At 41.4% G+C, this 24,335-nt stretch overlaps 4 protein-coding genes across 4 annotated transcripts in view; 1 reads left to right on the top strand and 3 right to left on the bottom strand.

The window, feature by feature from the left end:
- LOC140362067 (small ribosomal subunit protein uS7-like) overlaps window positions 1-24,335 on the top strand; it is a 252,108-nt gene that overhangs the window by 206,574 nt on the left and 21,199 nt on the right. The gene's annotated exons all lie outside the window — the stretch shown is intronic.
- rpl11 (ribosomal protein L11) lies at window positions 252-3,504 on the bottom strand. The gene is made up of 6 exons (XM_072448098.1): window positions 3,405-3,504; window positions 2,445-2,595; window positions 2,165-2,271; window positions 1,836-1,967; window positions 715-825; window positions 252-322 (listed from the first exon to the last, which is right to left on the bottom strand). The coding sequence occupies exons 1-6, from the start codon at window positions 3,408-3,410 to the stop codon at window positions 293-295; spliced, it is 537 nt and encodes a 178-aa protein (XP_072304199.1). The 5' UTR covers window positions 3,411-3,504; the 3' UTR covers window positions 252-292.
- On the bottom strand, window positions 4,749-12,556 carry LOC140362062 (elongation factor 1-alpha). Its single transcript, XM_072448092.1, has 8 exons — window positions 12,466-12,556; window positions 11,398-11,551; window positions 10,494-10,673; window positions 9,636-9,932; window positions 8,803-8,953; window positions 7,851-8,107; window positions 5,960-6,194; window positions 4,749-5,086 (listed from the first exon to the last, which is right to left on the bottom strand). Exons 2-8 carry the CDS (start codon window positions 11,539-11,541, stop codon window positions 4,962-4,964), a joined length of 1,389 nt encoding a protein of 462 aa, XP_072304193.1. The 5' UTR covers window positions 11,542-11,551; window positions 12,466-12,556; the 3' UTR covers window positions 4,749-4,961.
- Window positions 12,729-15,989, bottom strand: LOC140362061 (elongation factor 1-alpha). The gene is made up of 7 exons (XM_072448091.1): window positions 15,798-15,989; window positions 14,889-15,043; window positions 14,448-14,627; window positions 13,932-14,379; window positions 13,600-13,856; window positions 13,251-13,485; window positions 12,729-13,169 (listed from the first exon to the last, which is right to left on the bottom strand). Exons 2-7 carry the CDS (start codon window positions 15,030-15,032, stop codon window positions 13,045-13,047), a joined length of 1,389 nt encoding a protein of 462 aa, XP_072304192.1. The 5' UTR covers window positions 15,033-15,043; window positions 15,798-15,989; the 3' UTR covers window positions 12,729-13,044.

Consider the following 24,335-nt stretch of genomic DNA (forward strand, 5'->3'; position numbering starts at 1 on the left):
AGGAAATGTGGTTAGTTTGAACTAGATGTGGATTTATAAATTGGAGCCAAGTAAAATGTGAAAGTAGTTTGTATAAATAAAGCCAATTTGATCCAATATCGTTTGTGTCTCATTATGATTACGCTCATTATTTGAAGTTAATAAATTCACACCTGGCATCTTGGTACAGCAATTTGTTTAAAGCAAATGTTCGTGAAAACATTGTATGCAATTTCAAACTTAAAAAAGGAGCAAACGTACAACCAAAGTCATTTTCTGTTTTTTATTGTTTGTTATAAACATGAAGGACGCTCTACTTTCCGGGGAGGATGATGCCGTCGTACTGTAAGAGAACAACGTTAGAGCTCAATTCAGAGGAAAGTGCGTCAAACAGGTTTACCATGACCTCTAGTGGAGCAATTGAGTATTTCAGCAAAATGATTTTCCTTTACATTTTAAATAATGATTAAAAAATTGTTTTACGGCAGATATCATATCAATAGCATTGAGAATACTATACTGGCAACTGACAATGTTAAAAAGGCAAAGTTCAGTTTTAAAAATGGAAAAGCCCTTGACGAATTCATTTAAAATTACAGGAAGTCACATTATGAACTTCTGCTCTTTACAAAAGCAGCTCATTTGTAGAACACACCATTTACCAACTTGGACAATATGAAATAAGATCCTTTTGACTGATTTACCCTCAAAAAGGTCAGTTTCAGATGCACTCACTTTCTGCTGGAACCAGCGCATAGACTCCTCTTTGCGGATGCGGTGCTTGTAGCCGATGCGGCCTCGTTTCCGCTTCTTGTCGGCGATGCTGAAACCGGGTCTGCCCAAAACCTGCAGCACAAAACTAGTTAAACCAAGGATCACAAACTATAGTTTTGAATTTGTTCTAGCATGAAATGGGAAAGAGCAGGATTTGGATTCAAGATGCTGCATATGTGCCATCCATTCAACCACAAGCCAAATCTATTGTGTCATTCTACCTCCTAAAGAAAGTCGTGGTCTCAATGATTACTTAAATAGCATAGTTTGTGCACATGTCAATTACAAAAAGCTACATTGCACTAAAAAAAAAATAAATACAAAAAAACCCTCCCTACTTTTAGCTCTACAGACAAATGCAGGAATTGCTGAGCCACACTTTTGAAAACAAGCTAAAATACATTTGTGACCCAATACATTAATATTTATGCTCGTCACGCCAATCACATACTGAAGTTAAAAAACAAAATACCAGCTACAAACTCAAGTCACTAATGTTCACTGGAGTCAAAACAGAATGACTAAGACCCAAATGTCAACCACAATATATTGCACAAGCTCAATAGGATGAAGACACTGGAGAACTGCACAAACCGCACCAGTTCAGAATATGAGAAAAACGTCCTCAAAAGAGGTATAAAAAAAAAAAATAATCAGCCAAAACCCATTAACATTGCAATTTCCAAAAGTACAAAAAGTTAAAGCTCATTGAATTGTTAACAATGTGCAAACTAAACCAGTTAAAAAAAAAAAAAAAAAAAGCCGTGGCTGGAGAGCCAAGCAGCGGCGCTGTCAAATTGCCGCACAGTTTCAGGAACCGCGGCATTTCCCTTATAGCCTCATGGCTAACCCTAACCTTAACCCGGCGCGGTCTAAAACGGCGCTAAAACACGATCAAATAGCGCCGCAGTTTCAGGACCCGCGGCCGGCACAAAAACAACATGGCAGTTTCAGCCGCGCGCCACAGCTCTGCAGACACTCTTAAAATAAGTACTGGTCAGAAAAATTGCGCTCAACACTGGAGCCGAGTGAGGCTTTACGTTCATCATTTGTGAATATTCCACATGGACGGCAACACTCACCACGTAGAAGTCCAGCCCGTAGATTCCGATGCTAGGGTCGTATTTGATTCCCAGATCGATGTGTTCCTGGATTCCAAAGCCGAAGTTTCCGGTGTCTGAGAAGTTGTTTTTCCTCAACTCATACTCACGCACCTGGACAACAACCACAACAACCTTCAGACTACACAGGACATTAGAGCGTTTCAATTTTGGGTGCAAAAAAAAAACCTAGATACTTCTGTAATAAGAGACAACACCCCAAACAATTGACAAAATGAAGCAGTATTTTATCAGGCATATTCATATGGGTAAAGTTGAAATTGTTTAGGTTAAAATGAGGTTTTCCAAACCTTGAGTCCCTTCTCCAGGATCTCCTCGGCTTTGGCCCCTCGGACGGTGCAGTGGACAGCGATCTTTTCATTTCTGCGGATACCGAAGGATCGCACAGTGTAGCGAGCTACAAGACAGGAAATAAAAGGATGCCAACTTTATTATTTAGGCGTAAAATTAAACTGCATCGTCTGACACATCCCTGCATGAAAAATACAATAACATAGGGCACGTTAGCCATGCTTTAAAGCCCGTTTCTGTGAATATATTGTGCATAGTTTGAGGCTTCATGGACCTTACCCTTGGAGAACACAGGGGTTTGTCCGGTGAGCTGCTCCAGCACTTTGGCTGCTCTGGTCAGTCTGTCTCCGCTCTCTCCCACACAAATGTTCAGGCAGAGCTTGCGGATGCGCAGCTCCTTCATGGGGTTCTCCTTCTTCTCACCCTGTTCCTACACGCAAAGAAAATTGGGTTTAACAAAAGTAGAACGCAAAACCAAGTCACCCAATACAACAAATTACATTTAGTCTCAACTTTTCTGCGTAGACATGAGCAAATAAGTAAGTCCAGAGACTCAATATAGATAATAGTGGCCACTAGTCTACTTGGAAAAGCAGTGACTACTAGACTTTGTGATTAAAGTTGCAAGTCTATGCAATAAATAGGGTGACCTTCACCACACTGGTAAGATTTCACTAAATTCGTGCACTATTTCCAGGAAAACATGTAATACAGTGATCAAATTTGATTTGACTGACCATTTCAACACGGATTCAAAGCCTGCAAAGAGATGTCTAACTAGGAGTTGTCCTTTTCCCACAGTGGGACACTCACACGCCGGAGAAGCAGGAACATGCCAGTACATATCCCCTGTGTTAGCTTAGCAGATGCTAATTTGTGATCAAGAATTACACTACAGGTCTACAAAACGATTCAAATCTAAATGATCAAGTCATAGCAGGAGATTGCAACGCGGATCTCAAACGCCAATGTCACTGTAGCGTTGACGACTGAAATAAGGCGCAATTACGTCAAGAAATCGTGGCATGTTTGCGGCTAAAGTTAGCATCGCTTCATCGTAGTTTTATAGTCATCGGTCAAGTTTTCACAAGAAATAAGATATTATATTGGTCCTTATTGAAGGTATTAAAATGTGCGAGCGGCGGACATGTGTCATAAAGGCGTTACAGCCCCGATGACAGTAGATTTGATCGGCAGAATCGTTTCAGACCCAGTGGTATAATGTGAGGGAGTACTCACCGCCATGTTGGATCACTAGAAGAGGACGTCACGCTTCCGGTGACGAGTATTTATAATACGGTGTTCACCGAAAAGAAAATCGGAAAAACAAGAACGTCTTAATGTCAAGGGTTCCACTGTCGTTTAAAGGGAACATAAGTCATGTAAAATGTAAAATAATACGGCGTAAAAACGACTTTTATTAGCTTACTTAGAGATTGATTTATGCATGTTTAAGTGATCCTGTATTATCTTGCATTCAAGGCTTGAGTGTTTCGAAAATTATTGTTTTCACCTACCCCCTATTTGCGCCCACTGCTCTGTACTTACTTATTTGTTTGGAAATATGTCACATAGCCTTTTTCAACAATAGAACAAAAACTATGGTGAACTACAAAAAGAAAACAAAGAGTCAATAGACTTGTTTCTATTGTCCAATTTTGGAACAGTAGCGCCTTTTCATGTTGTAAAGTGCTTTTTCACTTCCATTCCCATATGACATTGTAAATCATTTTTGCATCTGACTAATTGGTGCTTCATTAGGGCTAATTATCAATTGTATTCTGTGGGATGTTGTCTTTGGTCTCTCTGATGAGAGGTTTTCTTTTGAATGAGAGACCTCGTGTGACTGATGATGAACCTTCCATTGCACATAAAATTACCACCTGTTTCTTAGCCTTTAGGCCCCCGTCCCACTTATTTAGAAAAAGCCCACATGGATTGTATAAAAAGTTAAATGAACAGAGAAATCTTGATGGAATTTTTTTTCTTACAAAAAAATAAAGACTTTTTTGATTGTTTCTGTGTTACAGTCAACAAAAACAGTTGCAGTTATGAGCTTAAATTTCCTGAGTCTGTCGCTCCAAGTCCCTCCGTATTCAACATGTCTCGCTTTTCCACCATTTGAGGTGATCACCATAAATGCACTGCTGTACCAAGGACACCCCAAGTTCAGTCCTTAGTTGATATTTCTCAGCAAAGAGCTCCATCATCCTCAGAGTTTGTATACACCCTACAGAGAAGCATGGGATGTATTGAACCAACCAAAATGTGTTGTGTGTTATCTCTAGGTCCCATATTGATGATCCTTTACAACTCACTTCTTAAATTAAATCCACAAAAGCTAAACTTAAAATTTAGCATCAGAAGGCAGTTCATTTGATACATCGAGTCAGTGTAAACGTGAATTTGTTTTCATACACTCGTCATGAGGGACAATGAGCCAGGAAACATTGAGAAGTAAATTGCAATTATTCATCTCTGGGCAATTTAGAGTCACAGTAATCTAAACACTTGATGTCTTTTGATGTTGGATGTTCATATTTGACAAAAACATTACACATTGAACATACACTTTTTATTTGGATGTTTTTATTTTCATTTTTTGTATAATTTACAGTTGAATTGTCAGACTTCCCTAGGCGGCACCAGCCCTCCTTTCCTCCTGAAGCTTTTGCGATGGGTTTTGATCAGCATTAGCCAGTCCTTGAGTAGAGAGCTGTGGCTCAGAGAAGTCGGTGCTGGGTGGAGAGCGAGCGGAGACGGCGAGACTTTGCGCGAGACATCAGACATCACAATTCATTTCTTCTTTTCGGCCTTCTGTGCAGACTTGGTCACCTTGCCTGCGGCCAGTGCCTTCTTCTCCACAGACTTGATCACACCCACAGCGACCGTCTGCCTCATGTCACGAACGGCGAAACGTCCTGAAGAGAAAAGCAACATTTCAGATGTGTTTTGTTGTCGTGCCTGTCCCAAGTCTGGATAAAAGGAGATGCGCATCAGTCCTATCTCTTATTATTATCCTTTTCCAGTTTTTTTTTTTTTTTTTAAGTTTTTGTGTCCACTGTGGATAATCTGGGACAATTCTTCATTTGCTTGTTTCTTTTGAATTTTTGTCTTTTATTGACCAATGACTTCAAACTTTCTGTTGGTTTCTGTTGTTGTATAAAATAAATTGTCATACTAAAATAGTGGACACAATGAAAAATGAAGTAATGGATTAAACATTTAGTTTATGTCATATTTTCTATTAATTTAGTAATATTTTCACTAAATATGTTTTATTTGTGTATTTAACTGTACATAAAGAGTAACTAAAGTATTTTTATTTTGCAGTAACAATACTACTTCCTACTAGCTCTCTCCATCTCAGCAATGGTCGGGTAGTTATTTAATATTTTCCTGTAGATTATTCAAAAAGATAAATATAAACAGAGAAATGTGGAAACTAGAGACCATTACAGCAACCCTAACCCTATACTTTTTATTTAAAATATTTATCCATAACCATAAAAACTGAAAATGTACATATACATTTATAGTAATTTTCAATATTTCAGTAGTTTATTTGACTGAATATTATTACATTATTGTCCATTATCATCCCTGTTGTACCTATGAACTCTGAAAATTAACAAATGAAAGACTGAAACAAAAACTCTATGCACACTATTGACCTCCAGAAACAGCCTTGAAAATGTTGTTTTTTTAACCTCTGAGTATGGATAATAAAAAAAAAAAGACGAACTTCTATAAAATATTAGTTCATTTTATACATGTAGAGATAAGGCGCTTACCCAGGGGCGGGTACTGGGAGAAGCTCTCCACACACATGGGTTTTCCAGGGACCATGATGATGATGGCGGCGTCTCCGGACTTCAGTGCTTTGGGGTTGTCCTCCAGCTTTTTGCCTGAGCGACGGTCGATCTTCTCCTTGAGCTCGCTGAACTTGCAGGCGATGTGAGCGGTGTGGCAGTCCAGCACCGGGGCGTAACCCTGCGAGATCTGACCAGGGTGGTTCAGGATGATGACCTGTGACGGGCAAACAGAGAAAGAGCAATGATCAGAAATGGATAGAACCAAATACATTAAGTGTCACGATTTGTTTTATTAGTTACACAAAATTATGTCGATCAAGTGGGAGGTCAGTGAGCATCATCTTTGCCTTTGTAGCTTGGTAACAACAAGGTTTTACTTATGTTCATTGGAGCGATGAGAGATACCAGGGATCCAATACAAAGTAATAGTAGGGCAAGTATCAATGCCAATAAACTTTGTAAGAAAATGCATTGACAAAACAATTAAAAAACAAAAACAAATTTGAACTATTTCTATTTTTTGCATGAACACATTTTTTGGTACTTTGGTATTGATATTTGGTATTGTTAATTCATGCTGATAATAGATTTTTGGATGTTTACAAGTGTTTTTTGTTTGTATTATTTGTGCAATTGTGACCAGGTAATTTCATTCAAGGAACAAAGCTTAACAACCTACACGTGATATTCTCATACAACTGCACATTGTCTCCTCTAGTATCCGATCTCTAAATATAAATGCTGTTGTTAAATTAAGAAATGTTTTATAATGCAACCTAAATTGACAAAATGTATTTTCTTGTCCCGTTATAGTTAAAGGTGGTATGGACGATTTTTTTCAGCAAATTTTGTATCATATTTCCTCGTGGCGTGGATAAATCATTAGTCCTGCCACGTATCAATCATAAAACGCACCTATCACTCACCTGCAGCCGCGTCAGGCTCGTCCCCACGTTTCCGCGTGCCTAAGCGCATGGATCTATCATAATATAGTTCCCTCAGTGTACAGGGCAAAATGAAGACGGAGAAAGACAGTTCGAGCTGACGCAGAAGTGGACGGAAATCTACGGGAGACGAGCGATGCGATGCGCTCCGTTGCGCTAATAAACAAACGCATGTGTGTGTTGTATCAGTCCGCACGCGCTCTTCCGCCTGCGTTCTCAAATCGCCGAAAAATCGTCCATACCGCCTTTAAGATAATATAAAATAATTCAATTTTTTTGATTTTTTTTCATCGACAAATGGCTTTCTGATTCTGATTACAGCGCTCATGAACCCTAAACTCATCCATCCCTATTTTATATATTGTACATTCATTTTGACATCACTTACATGTATAGTGATTTCTGGTCCTAATACAAGGTAGAGGTATATACAGCCAATATTAGTGCAACAATGGTTAAATCTGCTTCTTTGTACGCATAATTACAGCTCTTAAAATTCTATATGAAAATTTCTCCTGTTTTTCTAATTATGACTTAGGTGGTATAGCACCTGTGGTAAATATCTATCATAGTTTTACTTCCGTTAAATTTAAGTTTGTGAAAACATTTAGAAAAAAAACGGGAAGTTCTAAAAACAGAATCCCTCTGCGATGTCATCAATGTGCGACGAGACAAATTACACTTAACTGATCAATCATGTGTTATATGTTATTGTTTGTCAACTGTTGTGTCATTTTTATAGGTTTTGGCTCTTGTTTACAATATGGTTGCTAGGTAACAGTTGTGAAATTACCTCTACCTGTGTGCAATCAGGAAGTACAATAATAAACATAACAAAAATGGTCAAACTGAGGACAAAGAGGCAAAATATATGAAACGTGTCGTCTAATCTGCCATAAAAACTTTAACTCTTCTCTGTTTTGTACCTGGGCAGCAAAGTTGTCGGCGGCCATGGGTGGGTCGTTCTTGCTGTCTCCGGCCACGTTGCCGCGGCGAATCTCCTTGACGGACACGTTCTTGATGTTGAAGCCGACGTTGTCTCCTGGCAGAGCCTCGGTCAGAGACTCGTGGTGCATCTCCACAGACTTCACCTCAGTGGTCAAGTTGGGAGGGGCAAAGGTCACCACCATACCAGGCTTCAGGATGCCAGTCTCCACACGGCCCACGGGCACAGTGCCGATACCTGAAGGAGAGGACCAGTTCGGTTGGGACATTCTGACAGTGAACATCTTTATACATGTGCAAAATGTTAGTAATAAGCTTAACAAATGTCGCGTGTACTTATCCTATGGTTTTCTTTTGTGCTTAGCTTGATTTTCACCTTTCTATACAGTAGAAATAAGAGTGCTGCCACTTGTTCCCAGGTTTGGACCCAGTTTAGTTGTGATGTAGAACAGAGTAATCAAAAGTATTAAAAATAAGATACTAATTGTCATTAAAATTAATCAAAACTAGACACTAAATTTAGGTATCCATACTAAAAGGATAACATTTAACATTTCCTGAACAGTATTAGAAAGATCTTGAGCTTTGACAAAACTACTTTAAGACCACATGGTAATAAAAAGTCTAAAAACAAAATCCAGTAGCGAGTTTAGTAAAAAATAGATTTTAAAATGTTGTATTTTGACAACAGTAATGTAGCTCAGCATTGGTCCTCTTCTAGTCTTGGTCTAGTCCAGCTTTAAAGTACTAGGTATAGTCCATGTTTCTTCATTTTGATGTAGTTTGTGTGCAAGGGTCAATATCACAACGTTAATATTTTTGAGATGAACCTTGACTTTAAGCTCAACCAAAAGAAGACTTATGTCCACTGTTTTCCACCACATTACTTTTAAAATATTTGCAGTTTTCTTTTGGAAGTGTATTGCTTCTTACCACCAATCTTGTAGACGTCCTGCAGGGGGAGACGAAGGGCTTTGTCGGTGGGGCGGCTGGGGGGCAGGATGGAGTCCAGAGCCTCCAAGAGCGTGACCCCATTGGCACCGCCCTCTTTACGCTCAACCTTCCAGCCCTTGAACCAGGCCATCTGAACAACAGGCAGAGAAGATGTTAGGCACACAGGTAACTGGTTCAATAAAAATATTACGACTATCTGCTCCTGGTGCAGATGGCTCCTCTGATGGTGCTTTCACAATTGGTTCACCTGTACTCCGCCAATTGTCCATTTTTAGTGTGTGTTATAAATATATTTTGATTTATTTATTGATTGATTACAGTTGGGTTTAGAATGACTTATGATGTCCATACACATTGTTATATCGCTAATGAACAATAGACAATAACTCCTTAATTACCAGACAACAGCAAAAGCATGTTGGCCCAAGATACAGATAGAAAAACGTCCACTCAACATAAAAGGTTTCATACAGTCTGGGAAGGACTCTGCCCTTGTCTTGATGTCGTTTATATTAAGACATTTTAGTTTACAGACAGTTGCCCTAAAATACTGAAACCTATTGTTGTCACTGGACCCCTTTCTTGTCATGTTCCCAAACAAAGATAATACATGCAACTAAAACCGTCTGCCAATTGAACCAGGGACATTATTGTTGTTACAGTGAGACTTTGGGTGCATTCACACTTGTATATACGCTACAAAATTATACGGTGAATAAACCCAGAAAAAACTTGATTAGACCAAGACAAACCAGGACTAAGAGTGGACAAAAAGTGTAAACAACTTTCTGTTTTTACCAGTATCACCTCACCTTGTCGCTGGCCTCCAGCATGTTGTCTCCGTGCCACCCGGAGATGGGCACAAAGGCGACGGTGGCGGGATTGTAGCCAATCTTCTTGATATAAGTGCTGACTTCCTTGGTGATTTCCTCATAGCGCTTCTGGCTGTACGGGGGCTCGGTCGAGTCCATCTTATTGATGCCAACGATGAGCTGCTTCACACCGAGAGTGTAGGCCAGCAGAGCGTGCTCACGGGTCTGTCCGTTCTTGGAGATACCGGCCTCGAACTCTCCCACACCAGCAGCGACGATCAGCACGGCGCAGTCAGCCTGAAGTAAACAAACATAATGTAAATGTAATCTTTTAGCACGATATAATAACATAATAAATAGAGCAAATTCTGAGCTTTGTGCTAATTATCCAATAATTGTATAATTGCTAAATAATTCACTAAAGCACTCAAATTTACTATTCATTCTTGAGTTCTCACCACAATATAAAAGAGATACATTTTTGTGCATCATAGTAACTAAAATCTGCTTCAACAAATTTATTTTTTTAATTCCAAGATCTACGTTCCTTTCTTGGTCTATAATGTGTAAGCATGTCTTTTAATATATATACTGAGGACTTTGGCCATTTTGGGATTTGTAGACAACAAGCAGGAGTTTAAAGTCTCTGCGCTGCAAACTGGTAGCCAGAGTAGTGTCTTGAGAAGTGCTATGTGTTCAGATCTTTTAGTTCTTGTTAGTATTTGAGCTACACCATTTTGTGTAAGCTCCAGCTGTTTTATGTTCGTTTTGCTGACACGGTCAGGAGACGTTACAATAATCCAGTTTACTAGATATAAAAGCATGATGACCTTTTCCTGAGCACAAACCCTTGTTTACCTGAGAGGTGCCAGTGATCATGTTCTTGATGAAGTCCCTGTGTCCAGGAGCATCAATGATGGTCACATAGTACTTGCTGGTCTCGAACTTCCACAGGGCGATGTCGATGGTGATACCACGCTCACGCTCTGCCTTCAGTTTGTCCAGCACCCAGGCGTATTTGAAAGAGCCTTTGCCCATCTAAAGAACCAGGCCACGATGAGAAGAGAAAAACTGATTAGATTACGTTTAAATACCATACACTCATTTGTTACAATTTTATCATATAATCTACAATCACATTCATATCCTCTATTTTTGTGCACAATACACATTTTCAGTGCTTTAAGATAAATTGATAAATATGTTGGGAAATGTACATTATGTACAGTGTCGTAAATATCTGGTAAACCCTTTGCTCATGCTGTTACATTTAAGGTTTAATGCCATTTTATGCTACAATATTTGCTTTAATTGACACAATAACAATTATGATGTGTACACTACAGTTGCATTACATTCTGTAAAACTTATTGCTGTTTAAAAAAAATACCCTGTCATTTTTAACGTTTTTTTTCATCACAAACTGAAACTTGACTGATGTAAAACAATGATAAATATTTACCGCAGGTTCTAACCCACCAAAAAAGTTAAAAAATAGAAAAACATGAGCACTTGTGAAATACTTTTACTTGGATTGGAGTAATATCTGACCAGGTGTATCTCCACTTTTTTGACTCACGAAAATAAATACTTTCTTTGACCACGTCTAGGTGTACCAAAGTGTTGTGACATCGCCTGTCTTGTCTCGTTTGCGCCACTAGATGTCGCTCTTTGACAACAGAATCGCGCGTGCACAGCCACACCCGCCCGGCTCCTTTTGTGCAGTGCGCTCATTATGTTCGTGTGTTTGTGTCTGTCCCACCTCTGCGGCCTCTTTCTCAAACTTCTCGATGGTTCTCTTGTCGATCCCACCGCATTTGTAGATCAAGTGGCCGGTGGTCGTGGACTTGCCGGAGTCGACGTGTCCAATGACCACGATGTTGATGTGGATCTTTTCCTTCCCCATTGTGCTTTTACTGCCCAAGGACACATTACAATAGTTTAAAGTTGCTCAGTTAGCAATCCTCATAACCATAACTGTTCCAACGCGTTACGAAAAAGCTTTAAACAAAATTTGACATTCCGTCTACTTCACTCTAAATTGTGATTGATATTTTATATTCCGATTGAGTCTCGTTGTTTTCCATTAATAGACTATGATGGCCCCTAGTCTAAAACTATCCCCCCCAACTCGTCTAAAAGCCACATGAACCATATATTGGCCAAAAAAAAAATCACTTAAGTACCTTTTGTATAGTCATAAACATAAAAAGTGAGTTTATATAAGTCAATGACATTAGATATTTCCTAGTTTTAAATTATACTGATGTGCAAAGTCCTTAGAAATGCTCTAAAGTACTTAAAATGCAAACATTTTATGCAAATATCTGTTTCAGAGTTTTTAAAGCCTGAAACCTAGGTCTTGTACCCCAGATTGGGAAACACAGTAAATGCTGGTAATCTTTAAATAATGGCTAGTGAACTACTTTTGAAGGCGCTTCAACGTGAAGATCCGTCAGTGCCTAATACTTGTCGGTAGTCGGTGCTGTTGTCACGGGAGACGGGCCCCGGTGAGTCAGCCGCCATGTGCGCCTCCATGTTGAGGCGGGCGCGCGTATCCGCCATGTTACTGCAGGCGCGCTCCCGCTCACAGCACAAATGACAAAATTGCGCGTTCATGTATCACGATGACTAGCAGAAAATAGTTGGGACCCTAAAACCGCAATAAGTAAAGGGGATCCTCAGATTTAGAGTCTCAGTCAAACAGGCTCTTTACCTAGTGCAGTTTTAGGTTTTAGAGTCACAACTTCTCAAAGCCCATAAGGAGACAGTAATTTCCTAAAAATGTAGCCAGTCCTCATTAACATGCAGTTAATCATAAGAGTCAAACCTGTGCCCAGCAATAACCCGGAGACCCCAACTCTGAGCCGAAGGGGAAAAAAAGGACAGAGTGTAACCCGTCCTGGGTTTTTATACTTCGGGGCGGGCGAATGAAAGCCAGAGCTCTTGTTGCTGTCAAACTAAAAATAAAGGAAACCCATTGGCTACAGACTCGACTTAAGTGATTGGACGACAAGTGCATGGTCCAAAACAGCTGCAGCACGGGCACAGCTTGTGACTTCAGAACCACATTGAGGTGCAGGGACAACAGCGTCGATTTTTTGAGAGTTTTATTTTTATTAGTTACCAGCAGCTTAATTCCAATCAATGTGGCATTTAAACATCAAGAGTTCTAAACCATTTCCAACTTAAACTCAAATGAAGAAGCACCGTTTTTGATTTAAACGACAATGCCGCAGTACTTTTTCCTGCGAAAACTTTTACGATGGGTTTTAATCAGCATAAGCCAGTCTTTAAGTTGAGAGCTCTGCCTCAGAGAAGATGGTCCAAGATAAAGAGGGATGTGAGGGGAAGGGGCGGCCTGCTGCTGCCGGCACACAACTCCCGTCTGGATGTCCTGCACAACCATTCATTTCTTCTTCTGGGCTTTTTCTGCAGCCTTGGTGACTTTGCCACCAGACACATCCTTGGGAGTCACCTGCTTGATGACACCGACAGCCACAGTCTGCCTCATGTCACGCACAGCGAAACGACCTGCAGCCAGAGACAAAGGTAAGACACAACCTGAACAATGACTGTTATTTTATGGGTATGCACGTTTGTAAAGGGTCTTACCAAGGGGAGGGTAGTTTGAGAAAGACTCCACAACCATGGGCTTCTGTGGGATCATCTTAACAATGGCAGCATCTCCAGATTTGACAAACTTGGGGTTGTCCTCAAGCTTCTTGCCAGAACGACGGTCGATCTTCTCGATAAGCTCCTTGAACTTGCAGGCGATGTGAGCAGTGTGGCAGTCGAGCACTGGGGCATAGCCCTCATTGATCTGGCCAGGGTGGTTCAGGATGATGACCTGCACAAGTTTATATATATATATAAAAAAAAAAAAAAAAAAAAAAAGTCAATATTGCAAATGTATTCAGAACTTTCAAAAACTGACTTTTGATTAAATGAAACTGTCACAAACCTGAGCGTTGAAGCTCTCAGCAGCCCTGGGTGGGTCGTTCTTGCTGTCACCAGCAACATTTCCACGACGGATCTCCTTGACGGACACGTTCTTGATGTTGAAGCCAACGTTGTCGCCGGGAACAGCCTCGGTCAGAGACTCGTGGTGCATCTCCACAGACTTCACCTCAGTGGTCAGGTTAGGAGGAGCAAAGGTCACCACCATACCAGGCTTCAGGATGCCAGTCTCCACACGGCCCACGGGCACAGTTCCAATACCTAACGAACAAACATGGTCAGCTTCTTGCGAAGTGCTACGTTTACAACAATAAGATTAATGTATAAAACACCAACCTCCAATTTTGTAGACATCCTGCAGAGGCAGACGGAGGGCCTTGTCGGTAGGGCGGCTGGGGGGCAGGATGGCATCCAGAGCCTCCAGGAGGGTGGTTCCATTAGCATTGCCCTCTTTGCGCTCAACCTTCCAGCCCTTGAACCACGCCATCTTCTCACTGGTCTCCAGCATGTTGTCTCCGTGCCACCCGGAGATGGGCACAAAGGCAACTGTGAGGGGATTGTAGCCGATCTTCTTGATGTAAGCACTGACTTCCTTGGTGATTTCCTCATAACGGGCCTGGCTGTAGGGTGGCTCAGTGGAGTCCATCTTGTTGATGCCAACGATTAGCTGCTTCACTCCCAGGGTGAAGGCCAGCAGAGCGTGCTCACGAGTCTGTCCATTTTTGGAGATACCGGCCTCGAACTCTCCCACACCAGCAGCAACGATCAGCACGGCGCAGTCAGCCTAAAACACAAACGTTAGATTAGAGACTGTACATTGTGCCACCAAGTGGTTAACTTGCCAGGTCTTACCTGTGATGTGCCAGTGATCATGTTCTTGATGAAGTCCCTGTGTCCAGGAGCGTCAATGATGGTCACATAGTACTTGGCGGTCTCAAACTTCCACAGGGCGATGTCGATGGTGATACCACGCTCACGCTCTGCCTTCAGTTTGTCCAGCACCCAGGCGTATTTGAAAGAGCCTTTGCCCATCTATAGAAGGGGAGGAAAAAAATATAAATTAAAAACCACACACATTATGGATCATTACAACCTTAGTCAGTTTCCTGCCTCTAAATTACGTCATGAGTTTGGGAGGATCTTTTTCATAAACAGTAACCCTGAGTCACAGTGCAGTTGAAGCGCACAGACCCCACCCCGCGTGCGCGCTCACGTACATCCTCGTGCCAGCAGCACAGCGCCGACGCCGCCATTTTGAACAGAATGAAGTAGATTGTTCACTGTAAAACTCACCTCAGCTGCTTCTTTCTCGAACTTCTCGATGGTTCTCTTGTCGATTCCTCCGCATTTGTAGATCAAATGTCCGGTGGATGTGGACTTTCCGGAGTCGACATGGCCAATGACCACGATGTTGATGTGGATCTTTTCCTTTGCCATTTTGTTGGTTTCTGCACATTTAAAGAGAACGTTAGTTTTAGCCTCATTACAATACATTTTCTCCTAAATTTTTACACCAAAAGATACGTTGAGCATTTGAAACGACGATTGGCCCAAGTCGGCTTCGCTACACCAGAAGCAGGCATGACGAGGGCGCAACAAATCACACAAAACTGCTTAATTTTTCATTTTCCAGATTCATTTCCAACCAATGTTCTGCTCTAAACCAAATGCCAAGCTCAAAGTAAGTCATTCAGCGGAAGCAGACTAGGCCTCAGCCGGGCCCGTGTCCAGGCAAAACACGTGTTCACTATAGGCCACGTCGGATTAAGTTACAAAGATTGCCAAATATTTAGACGCCACGTCTTGCCAGACCCGCAACACCTGTTACTTAATATTCACATAGTCGTTTCAAGACTAGGGAGGAGAGGAATTCCTATCCAGCATCACTCGACACAATTTTCCAATGTGCGCCTTTGTTCCTATCTCTTAGACCGAAAAAGCCGCCCACGAGTTTCACCAGCATCATAGCCAAAAAAACGTCACAAAGAGCGCATCCAAAACGTTCAAAAAACACCTAGCTAAACCACAGCATAGTCTAAAAAGGCTACGGGTTATTCTTTAGCGTTACATAACTTCGGACAGGCAAAATTTGACGATAAAACCCAGCGTTTACTCGCGTTTGTTCCGCGCCCGCAGATTCGGCGCACGGGTCACGCGGCAACCCAAGCGCAGAAAGACGAGGAACGGGGACAAGAAACTCACCGGTGTTTCGGGGTTTTCCAAGGCCAAAGCAGCTGCCCCTGAGCCAGGTAACAGAAAGAGAGAGATTAGGGGAGGACCGAGGGGTTTTATAGCGAATGGGAGGCGGTCTGAGCTGGCGCGCCGTCGTCTGCCCGCCTGCGCGTAAAACCGGCAAATCACACGCATTCCATGGGAAAACGTCATTACGTCACCGGAAGTATCCAACCCCCCCAATAAAAGCATCCTTATACGCGTCGCATCACTTTGGGCTGTTTCTCCCAGCAGTCAGCAGGGAGTCTAAACATAATTAGCTTTTCCTAATAAGTGAATCGACGCGCACAACTCGCTCGACCACGTCAAATTGCAGGAAAAACAGAGACAAAGACTCTGGGAATTCGAGGTCGTGCGCCAAAACTGCAGTGACCACCATATTATTTTCATAGTTTTTGTCAATCATAACGCGCGTAGAGAGACTGGAAAGGCAGTAGATGACAACATGTGACACACCCTGAACGCCAACACGCGCAAAAAGTCTCAAATCATGTCATGTGTTATAACTATTCTACTGCTGCATCACAGGGTCGTGCATACATAACTTACAGGGTGATAAAAGTGGGTCATGTTGTGCAGTTTGCTGGGATGGACATGTTAAACTTCCCCATTGTGGGACAAATAAAGGCTTATCTTATCTTACATAGAGAGACTTCTGTAAAACTATTATTTTCAGTGTTTATCCCATAAAACACAGTGTAGAATAGCTATAGATGAAATACCTTCTGTGTAAATATCACTAATTTAAATGGCTGTGCGGGACAACCAAAAGAAAGACAGATGGTCACCTAAACATACCTTGATTGAGCTACTTTATACTAATTATATGTTTAGCTGCTTCGAGCAACTTTAACATAATCATCAGTATAAAAAGTAAGTCACTAAGTCAACTTCATCAGCCAAGTTTATTTGTGTTGATTACAGTTCCCCTAACCTGGAGTTAGGATCATATCTTCAATCAATACACAAATAAACAGGACTAAATAACCATTTTCAATAATTAGTATCTAGTAAGACGAATAAATGTTCTAATGTAATGCATATTATCTGTCTAAATTTGTCTTTCTTAGTATTTAATACTTTTCTGTGCGCTTGACTACTCTTACTTGATACGTGAGAGGGGAAATAGTTAGGCTTCATGTTTATAATGATACATTAATGCAGTTTCTAACATGACAAATCACTTAATGAAACTTGTGGACTTAATGCAGTACAAAGTCATTTAGGCCCATTCTTGTGTCAGGTCAAAGTTGTGCTATGTCCATAGTAGAAACTGTGCTTTTCGAACCCGTTGTCAGCATTCACTTTTGCGTTTCACATTGAACAATTCCCTGTGGTCAACATACAATGCCACAAGACTCCACCCAACCCCCACCAGAGGCCGCAGACCCCCACTCAGCAGCACCTCTCTGCGATTTAGCGTCTGACAAGATTATCCCAAATCCGTTTGCATTCACAATTGTCTTGACCCTGAAAAGACAGACTCATGCGGTTTCCACCACACCTGGAGATACTTATTTACATGCACAGCGTGGCTGGGTTAATTAGATTGAGTGATAGTGATAGTCGAGAGACAGCTTTTGGATGCCGTTAGTTCTAAATCTTTTCAGTTAATTATGTCTAGTTGCTTCTTTTGCTGGGATTTATTGTATGTGTTGGATTTAGTCTTGAGGAAAAATCAGATTGAAATGCACCACCAACCTCCTCTTTACAAATGTATTAGGCTGATGCTAAATATAGAGTTTAATCATGAAAACTTCATCATATTCATTGTTTTTGCAGGCCCTATGAGACATTTTAATTAAAGTTTTAAATTTCATGTTGGGTTATAATTGCTTGAAATGACTACACTTTCTTCTTCTGTCTTAGTTTTGAATCTTGTTTTGAATCTTGTTTTTTTTTTAGCCCTGGTTGTGACCCATCAAAATTCTTTTTTTTTCTGCAGTTTTACTCAATTTTCTTTTGCATTCATTGTAATTTAGTCAGTTTTATTTGATGAGTTCAGACTCACGTGTTCAAATTCACTTTTATTTCAGTCACTTCTAATAGTTCTTGCACGCTACAGATTTCTTAAGTGGCACAATAAGTCATGTAATGTAACTTTTACTTAATTCGAACAGATATTTAACAGACTTGTGGCCGTGAACGCAACTGCGATGCTTCATTAAGGGCAAAAGGACAGTCTCCTCCAGCATCCCTGTGGCACACCTCCAAGTTTAGAGACAGCTGGCATCGCCTTCTCCAACTACCACGGCACTGATGCAACTGCTAATATACATTTAGGTATTTGCACGCTGTCACACATTGCCATTTGCCTCCACAGAGTTCAGGTAACAGAGAGACTCACTCATTCAGCTGCTCCTGCCAGTCAACGCCTGGGAGAGAGCTAACTCCGGCTAAAAGACAGGCCGAGGCTTGTTAAGTCGGCGCTTCAGTGTCAAATCACTGGTTGTTAAAAATGTGCATGTCTATTTATTATTTATTTCTCTGAAGCCTGCTCTGATGCACACCACTGCTGTGTGTTGTGCTTTGGCTTCCCCTTATCCCAGGTTTAGTCCTAGATCTGAATAATTTTACATTTTAGACCTGGTTTCAAACTTGTTGATTACGCGCTTAACCAGTTCAGTCTTGTCTGGTAAAATAGACTACCCTGTAACTGCTGCTACTACTAGTACGACTATTAATGACTGCAAACGTCTGCTACTACAACTACTACTATGTTAACTACTATAGCGTACTTCTATAACCACTACGTCCAACGTATATTACTATTAAAACCAGAGGAGTGGTTACATTTATTTGAGTAACAGTAGTTTTCCGACACAAACTTGCTCGAGTAAACGTTTTGGTTACGGTCTCATTTGTCAATATGCAATTACTTTAAGATTTGTGTTTCTTACTCCTTGCCTTCAGATACGATTTATATTTCGATATGTTGTTTAGAATTGCTGCATTATTTAGTGTTTCGTCTGTCTGATTACATTTAAGCTGGGGTACCTAATTTTCACACAGCAAACCAGAATGTGTACCGTCCCAAGCTCAGATAAACAGAGCGCCGCTTTCAGCTGTTATTTCTGGGTTGACGAGACATAAAATACGTCACATTTTGTCACATGTTTGCTTTTACAATATACTCTGTGGGAGAAAACAAAACAAGTGCTACTTTACAAGGTTCTATTAACTCCGTTTTCAATATCTATTTTTATGTTTAACCTGTTACTCAGTACTCAAGTAGACCACATACAATAGTCCACATACTTTTCAAACTTACTTGAGTATGTCGTTATTTGGGTCAGTACTTCTTCCTCGTCTTCTTCTTCGTCTTCTTCTTCTTCGGCGTTTTATGGCTGCTATCCAAGTGTTAGATTACCGTCAGACTTCAGTTCAAAGCCAACGAGTTCAAAGCACAAAATCTGAGAGAAGAATAAAGTCTGAAGAATAAAGTCGGACAGGGAGACAAATAAAGTCTTAAGAATAAAGCCTAAAGAATAAAGTCTAAAGAATAAAGCCTAAAGAACAAAGCCTAAAGAATAAAGTCTAAAGAATAAAGCCTAAATAATAAAGTCTAAAGAATAAAGTCTAAGTCTATCGTTGTTATTATTATTGTTTATTTATTTTTCTTAAAAACTTTTTATTAAGAATATAAGAGGTTTTTTTGAGAGCTTTTCTATTAAGATTTTCTTTCTTTTCTATTATGTTATCTGGTCTTTGTTGTTTACTTCTGTACCTACTTTGTGTTACAACGCTGGAATTTCCCCCATTGTGGATCAAATACTTATCTTAATAAAGAAAAAGCCTAAAGAATAAAGTCTAAAGAATAAACCTTAAAGAATGACGTCTTAAGAATAAAGCCTAAAGAATAAAGCCTAAAGAATAAAGCCTAAAGAATAAAACTTAAAGAATAAAGCCTAAAAATAAAGCATAAAGAATAAAGCCTAAGATGTACGGCGGTAACCACCATGAAGTACCAAAGAAGAAGAGTCAGCTCTGGAATAAAGTCTAAAGAATAAAGTCTGGCGGTAATGTAACACTTGGATAACAACTGTCATAAAACACCAAAGAAGAAGAAGAAGAAGAAGAAGAGGAAGTAACATTATTCTGGTCCAAGGGGACTAAAACTGTGAGGAGACCTTGCTCAACACCCTGTCTGGAGAGACGGGAGATGGCGGAGGAGAGTGGATTGGGGATGGAAGACGTTCTGGACGGCGTGGAGGAGCAGCCTTTTCTGCCTGCACGTGCCCGGAAATGTAAAAAGTCCCTTAGCTCGTCCGAGGGTTCTGGGAATGAGCAGCAGGATGAGGCTGAAGCTATTGATATCCGGGGTGAGAGCAGAGACTGTAAGGTGATCATAAAGCTTGCACAGGATAGTGCATCCTTTAAGGAGTGGAATTCAGTGGCATTGTCAAAGAGCCTAACTGTAGCTGTGGGAGTGATCAAGAGTGCGAGTGTCCTTAGAGATGGCTCGCTGCTGGTCGTGTGCAAGGACGCGGCTCAGCAACGGAAGGCGATTGGAACTAAACGTCTGGGTGGAAAGGACATTCTTGTGTCTGATGCTGAAAGAAACACGGTCAGAGGAGTTATCGTAGGTGTCCCTACGGCGACGTCTGTGGATGAAGTTAAGGAGAATTTGACTGGAGCTACGGTGGTGGACGCTAGGCGTTTGAAGGTGACCCGGTCTGGGGTAAGATGTGACAGCTTGTCGGTAATGGTAACACTTGAAGGGAGGTGCCTGCCTAGTAAGGTGTTCATTGGGTTCATGTGCCATGACGTTAGGCCATATGTTCCACCGCCCCTGCGTTGCTTTAAGTGCCAGCGCTTTGGGCATATTGCAGCGGTCTGTAGAGGGAGGCAAAGATGTGGTAAATGTGCAGGAGATCATGAGTATGGGAAGTGTGACGTGGGTGCAAAACTGAAGTGCTGTAACTGTGGGGAAGAACATAGCTCTGCCTACGGGGGATGCAGGTTTAGCAAAAGAGCTGCTGAGGTGCAGAAAATAAAGGTCTCTCAAGGTATATCCTATGCAGATGCAGTCAAGAAAGTTTCAAGAAACGAGTTTAGAGTAAATACAGAGAGAGGAGCCAGCGCTGCTCCCAGCCAGGGCGAAATGAGAAATGCCAGCGTGGCTCCCAAGAAGTGTGAAGGTTTCAAGAGTGGAGGTCCCAAGTGTGCAGGTTCCAGAATTAATGAGAATACCCTGGTTGTGGATAGAGAGGATTTTGTACTCTTCATTGTGGATGTTGTAAACTGTGCTGCTCAGACTCAAAGCAGAACTGAAAGGATCAGGATCATTGCTAAAGCTGCAGGGAGATTCCTTGGAACAAAGGAGCTTGATTGGGCAGATATAGAAAACAGGCTAAAGGCGCTAAATGGGAGTCGGAGTGATGGGGGTCTGCTTGTGGGGAGTCAGAGTGATCAGAGTGACGAGATGGGGGTGGGGGTGGTCTCCTGTCCTCGCCCAGTCTCGTAGACGCACGGCTACCAAGCAGCGACATCAGTGGACATAATAAAGCCTATATGACTTGTTGTTGTTGTTGTTGTTGTTGTTGTTGTTTTATGGCGGTTGGCATCCAAGTGTTGCATTACTGCCAGACTATATTCCTCAGACTTTGTCGTAGTCCTCAGACTCTGTCGTAGTCCGTAAAAGTACTCCTTCCATTGCTTTGGTGTTACAAAGCCCATGAGGTCATGATATGTCTTTGTGACTAGAATAGTTGTTGTTGTTTCAGAGACCAACTGATTGCAGCGGTCTGTAGAGGGAAGCAAAGATGTGGTAAATGTGCAGGAGATCATGAGTATGGGAAGTGTGACGTGGGTGCAAAACTGAAGTGCTGTAACTGTGGGGAAGAACATAGCTCTGCCTACGGGGGATGCAGGTTTAGCAAAAGAGCTGCTGAGGTGCAGGAAATAAAGGTCTCTCAAGGTATATCCTATGCAGATGCAGTCAAGAAAGTTTCAAGTAACGAGTTTAGAGTAAATACAGAGAGAGGAGCCAGCGCTGCTCCCAGCCAGGGCGAAATGAGAAAGGCCAGCGTGGCTCCCAAGAAGTGTGAAGGTTTCAAGAGTGGAGGTCCCAAGTGTGCAGGTTCCAGAATTAATGAGAATACCCTGGTTGTGGATAGAGAGGATTTTGTACTCTTTATGGTGGATGTTGTAAACTGTGCTGCTCAGACTCAAAGCAGAACTGAAAGGATCAGGATCATTGCTAAAGCTGCAGGGAGATTCCTTGGAACAAAGGAGCTTGATTGGGCAGATATAGAAAACAGGCTAAAGGCGCTAAATGGGAGTCGGAGTGATGGGGGTCTGCTTTTGGGGAGTCAGAGTGATCAGAGTGACGAGATGGGGGTGGGGGTGGTCTCCTGTCCTCGTCCACGACGCACGGCTACCAAGCAGCGACATCAGTGGAAATATTAAAGCCTGTAGAATGAAGCCTAAAGAATAAAGCTGTACGGTGGAAGCACCGAACGTCAAAGAAGGAGAGGAAGATGAAGAAGAGTCTCCCTGGAATAAAGCCGGTTGTTGTCTGAAACAACAACAACTATTCTAGTCACAAAGACATATCATGACCTCATGGGCTTTGTAACACCAAAGCAATGGAAGGAGTACTTTTACGGACTACGACAGAGTCTGAGGACTACGACAGAGTCTGAGGAATAAAGTCTGGCGGTAATGCAACACTTGGATGCCAACCGCCATAAAACAACAACAACAACAACAACAACTGGCTTTATTCCAGGGAGACTCTTCTTCATCTTCCTCTCCTTCTTTGACGTTCGGTGCTTCCACCGTACAGCTTTATTCTTTAGGCTTCATTCTATAGGCTTTAATATGTCCACTGATGTCGCTGCTTGGTAGCCGTGCGTCTACGAGACTGGGCGAGGACAGGAGACCACCCCCACCCCCATCTCGTCACTCTGATCACTCTGACTCCCCACAAGCAGACCCCCATCACTCCGACTCCCATTTAGCGCCTTTAGCCTGTTTTCTATATCTGCCCAATCAAGCTCCTTTGTTCCAAGGAATCTCCCTGCAGCTTTAGCAATGATCCTGATCCTTTCAGTTCTGCTTTGAGTCTGAGCAGCACAGTTTACAACATCCACCATAAAGAGTACAAAATCCTCTCTATCCACAACCAGGGTATTCTCATTAATTCTGGAACCTGCACACTTGGGACCTCCACTCTTGAAACCTTCACACTTCTTGGGAGCCACGCTGGCCTTTCTCATTTCGCCCTGGCTGGGAGCAGCGCTGGCTCCTCTCTCTGTATTTACTCTAAACTCGTTACTTGAAACTTTCTTGACTGCATCTGCATAGGATATACCTTGAGAGACCTTTATTTTCTGCACCTCAGCAGCTCTTTTGCTAAACCTGCATCCCCCGAAGGCAGAGCTATGTTCTTCCGGTCTCTGAAACAACAACAACTATTCTAGTCACAAAGACATATCATGACCTCATGGGCTTTGTAACACCAAAGCAATGGAAGGAGTACTTTTACGGACTACGACAGAGTCTGAGGACTACGACAAAGTCTGAGGAATAAAGTCTGGCGGTAATGCAACACTTGGATGCCAACCGCCATAAAACAACAACAACAACAACAACATTATTCTAACTTGACTGAGCATAACTTTTGGCTTCTCTAAGTTACTGCTGCTCATATGAAAATAAATAACCTTTAAAGACATTTGAACCTTCAAAAACACACAACTCATACAATGAATGAAGGACTTCACACAATTTATCATCATAAAGTTGACTTTGTTATTTTGTGCTGTAATATTAAGTAGTATGGTGTGCCCTGGGTATGTTAAACTTGCTCTGGCAACATTTCTGTGTGAATAGTGTAACGTAATAACTTCAGGTGTGGTCGGTCTAGCTCAATAGAGAGTTTATAAGACGACAGTGGAACCTGCTTGACGAGGCACACTTGACAAACAAATATTACTGGATAACTTTTCGATGCTTCACTGAGAAAGAAAAAAAAGTTTGTTGGATTTGGTATTTATAGCAGTTGTTGTGGGATAATGGCTGTATCCATGTTCAATCAAACCAATTATATATTTTTATCGTCAAAAGTGCTCAAAATGAGGCCTATTAACAGGAAGAAGAAATCTTTATTGTCCCAATAAGACAAACCAGTGAAGGTGTTAATATCAGTAGTAGTATTCATTCCTAGTAAACAATTTACTGTTTGCAGTGTGACTTATTCTGCTCCTCAATATTAGTCGTATAATACAAATGAATGCGCTTTGGATCCGTTGTGGTCTGCTATTGTCTCACAGTGAAATGCAGTAGAAATATCAGCGTAAATACAGATTAATTTACAATACACTATTGTAGTTTGGAGTTAAAATTACAATGAATGGACCAAAACAATTGTATTTAGTGTTGTTAGCTCACTATACAGTATTTTTCATGGTAAATGAATTGTATTTTGCAGTTTAAAACAAACAGACAAATATTGGTTGCCTGGGGAAAGTAAAAACGGTGGTTTGACCTCATACATTACTG

The sequence above is a fragment of the Eucyclogobius newberryi genome, unplaced genomic scaffold, assembly GCF_026437365.1.
Source record: "Eucyclogobius newberryi isolate DKJ021-1_F unplaced genomic scaffold, fEucNew1.0.hap1 SCAF_16, whole genome shotgun sequence".
Taxonomy (NCBI): domain Eukaryota; kingdom Metazoa; phylum Chordata; class Actinopteri; order Gobiiformes; family Gobiidae; genus Eucyclogobius; species Eucyclogobius newberryi.

Coding starts and splice junctions, on each gene's coding strand:
- rpl11 (XM_072448098.1), bottom strand. Junction 2,272..2,444: donor AACCCCTGTGTTCTCCAAGG/GTAAGGTCCATG, acceptor CCTGTCTTGTAG/CTCGCTACACTGTGCGATCC. Junction 323..714: donor TGCGCTGGTTCCAGCAGAAA/GTGAGTGCATCT, acceptor GTTCTCTTACAG/TACGACGGCATCATCCTCCC.
- LOC140362062 (XM_072448092.1), bottom strand. CDS start 11,541: ATGGGGAAGGAAAAGATCCACATCAACATCGTGGTCATTGGACACGTC. Junction 10,674..11,397: donor TTGAGAAAGAGGCCGCAGAG/GTGGGACAGACA, acceptor CTGGTTCTTTAG/ATGGGCAAAGGCTCTTTCAA. Junction 8,954..9,635: donor TGCTGGAGGCCAGCGACAAG/GTGAGGTGATAC, acceptor CCTGTTGTTCAG/ATGGCCTGGTTCAAGGGCTG.
- LOC140362061 (XM_072448091.1), bottom strand. CDS start 15,032: ATGGCAAAGGAAAAGATCCACATCAACATCGTGGTCATTGGCCATGTC. Junction 14,628..14,888: donor TCGAGAAAGAAGCAGCTGAG/GTGAGTTTTACA, acceptor CCCCTTCTATAG/ATGGGCAAAGGCTCTTTCAA. Junction 13,170..13,250: donor CTCAAACTACCCTCCCCTTG/GTAAGACCCTTT, acceptor CTCTGGCTGCAG/GTCGTTTCGCTGTGCGTGAC.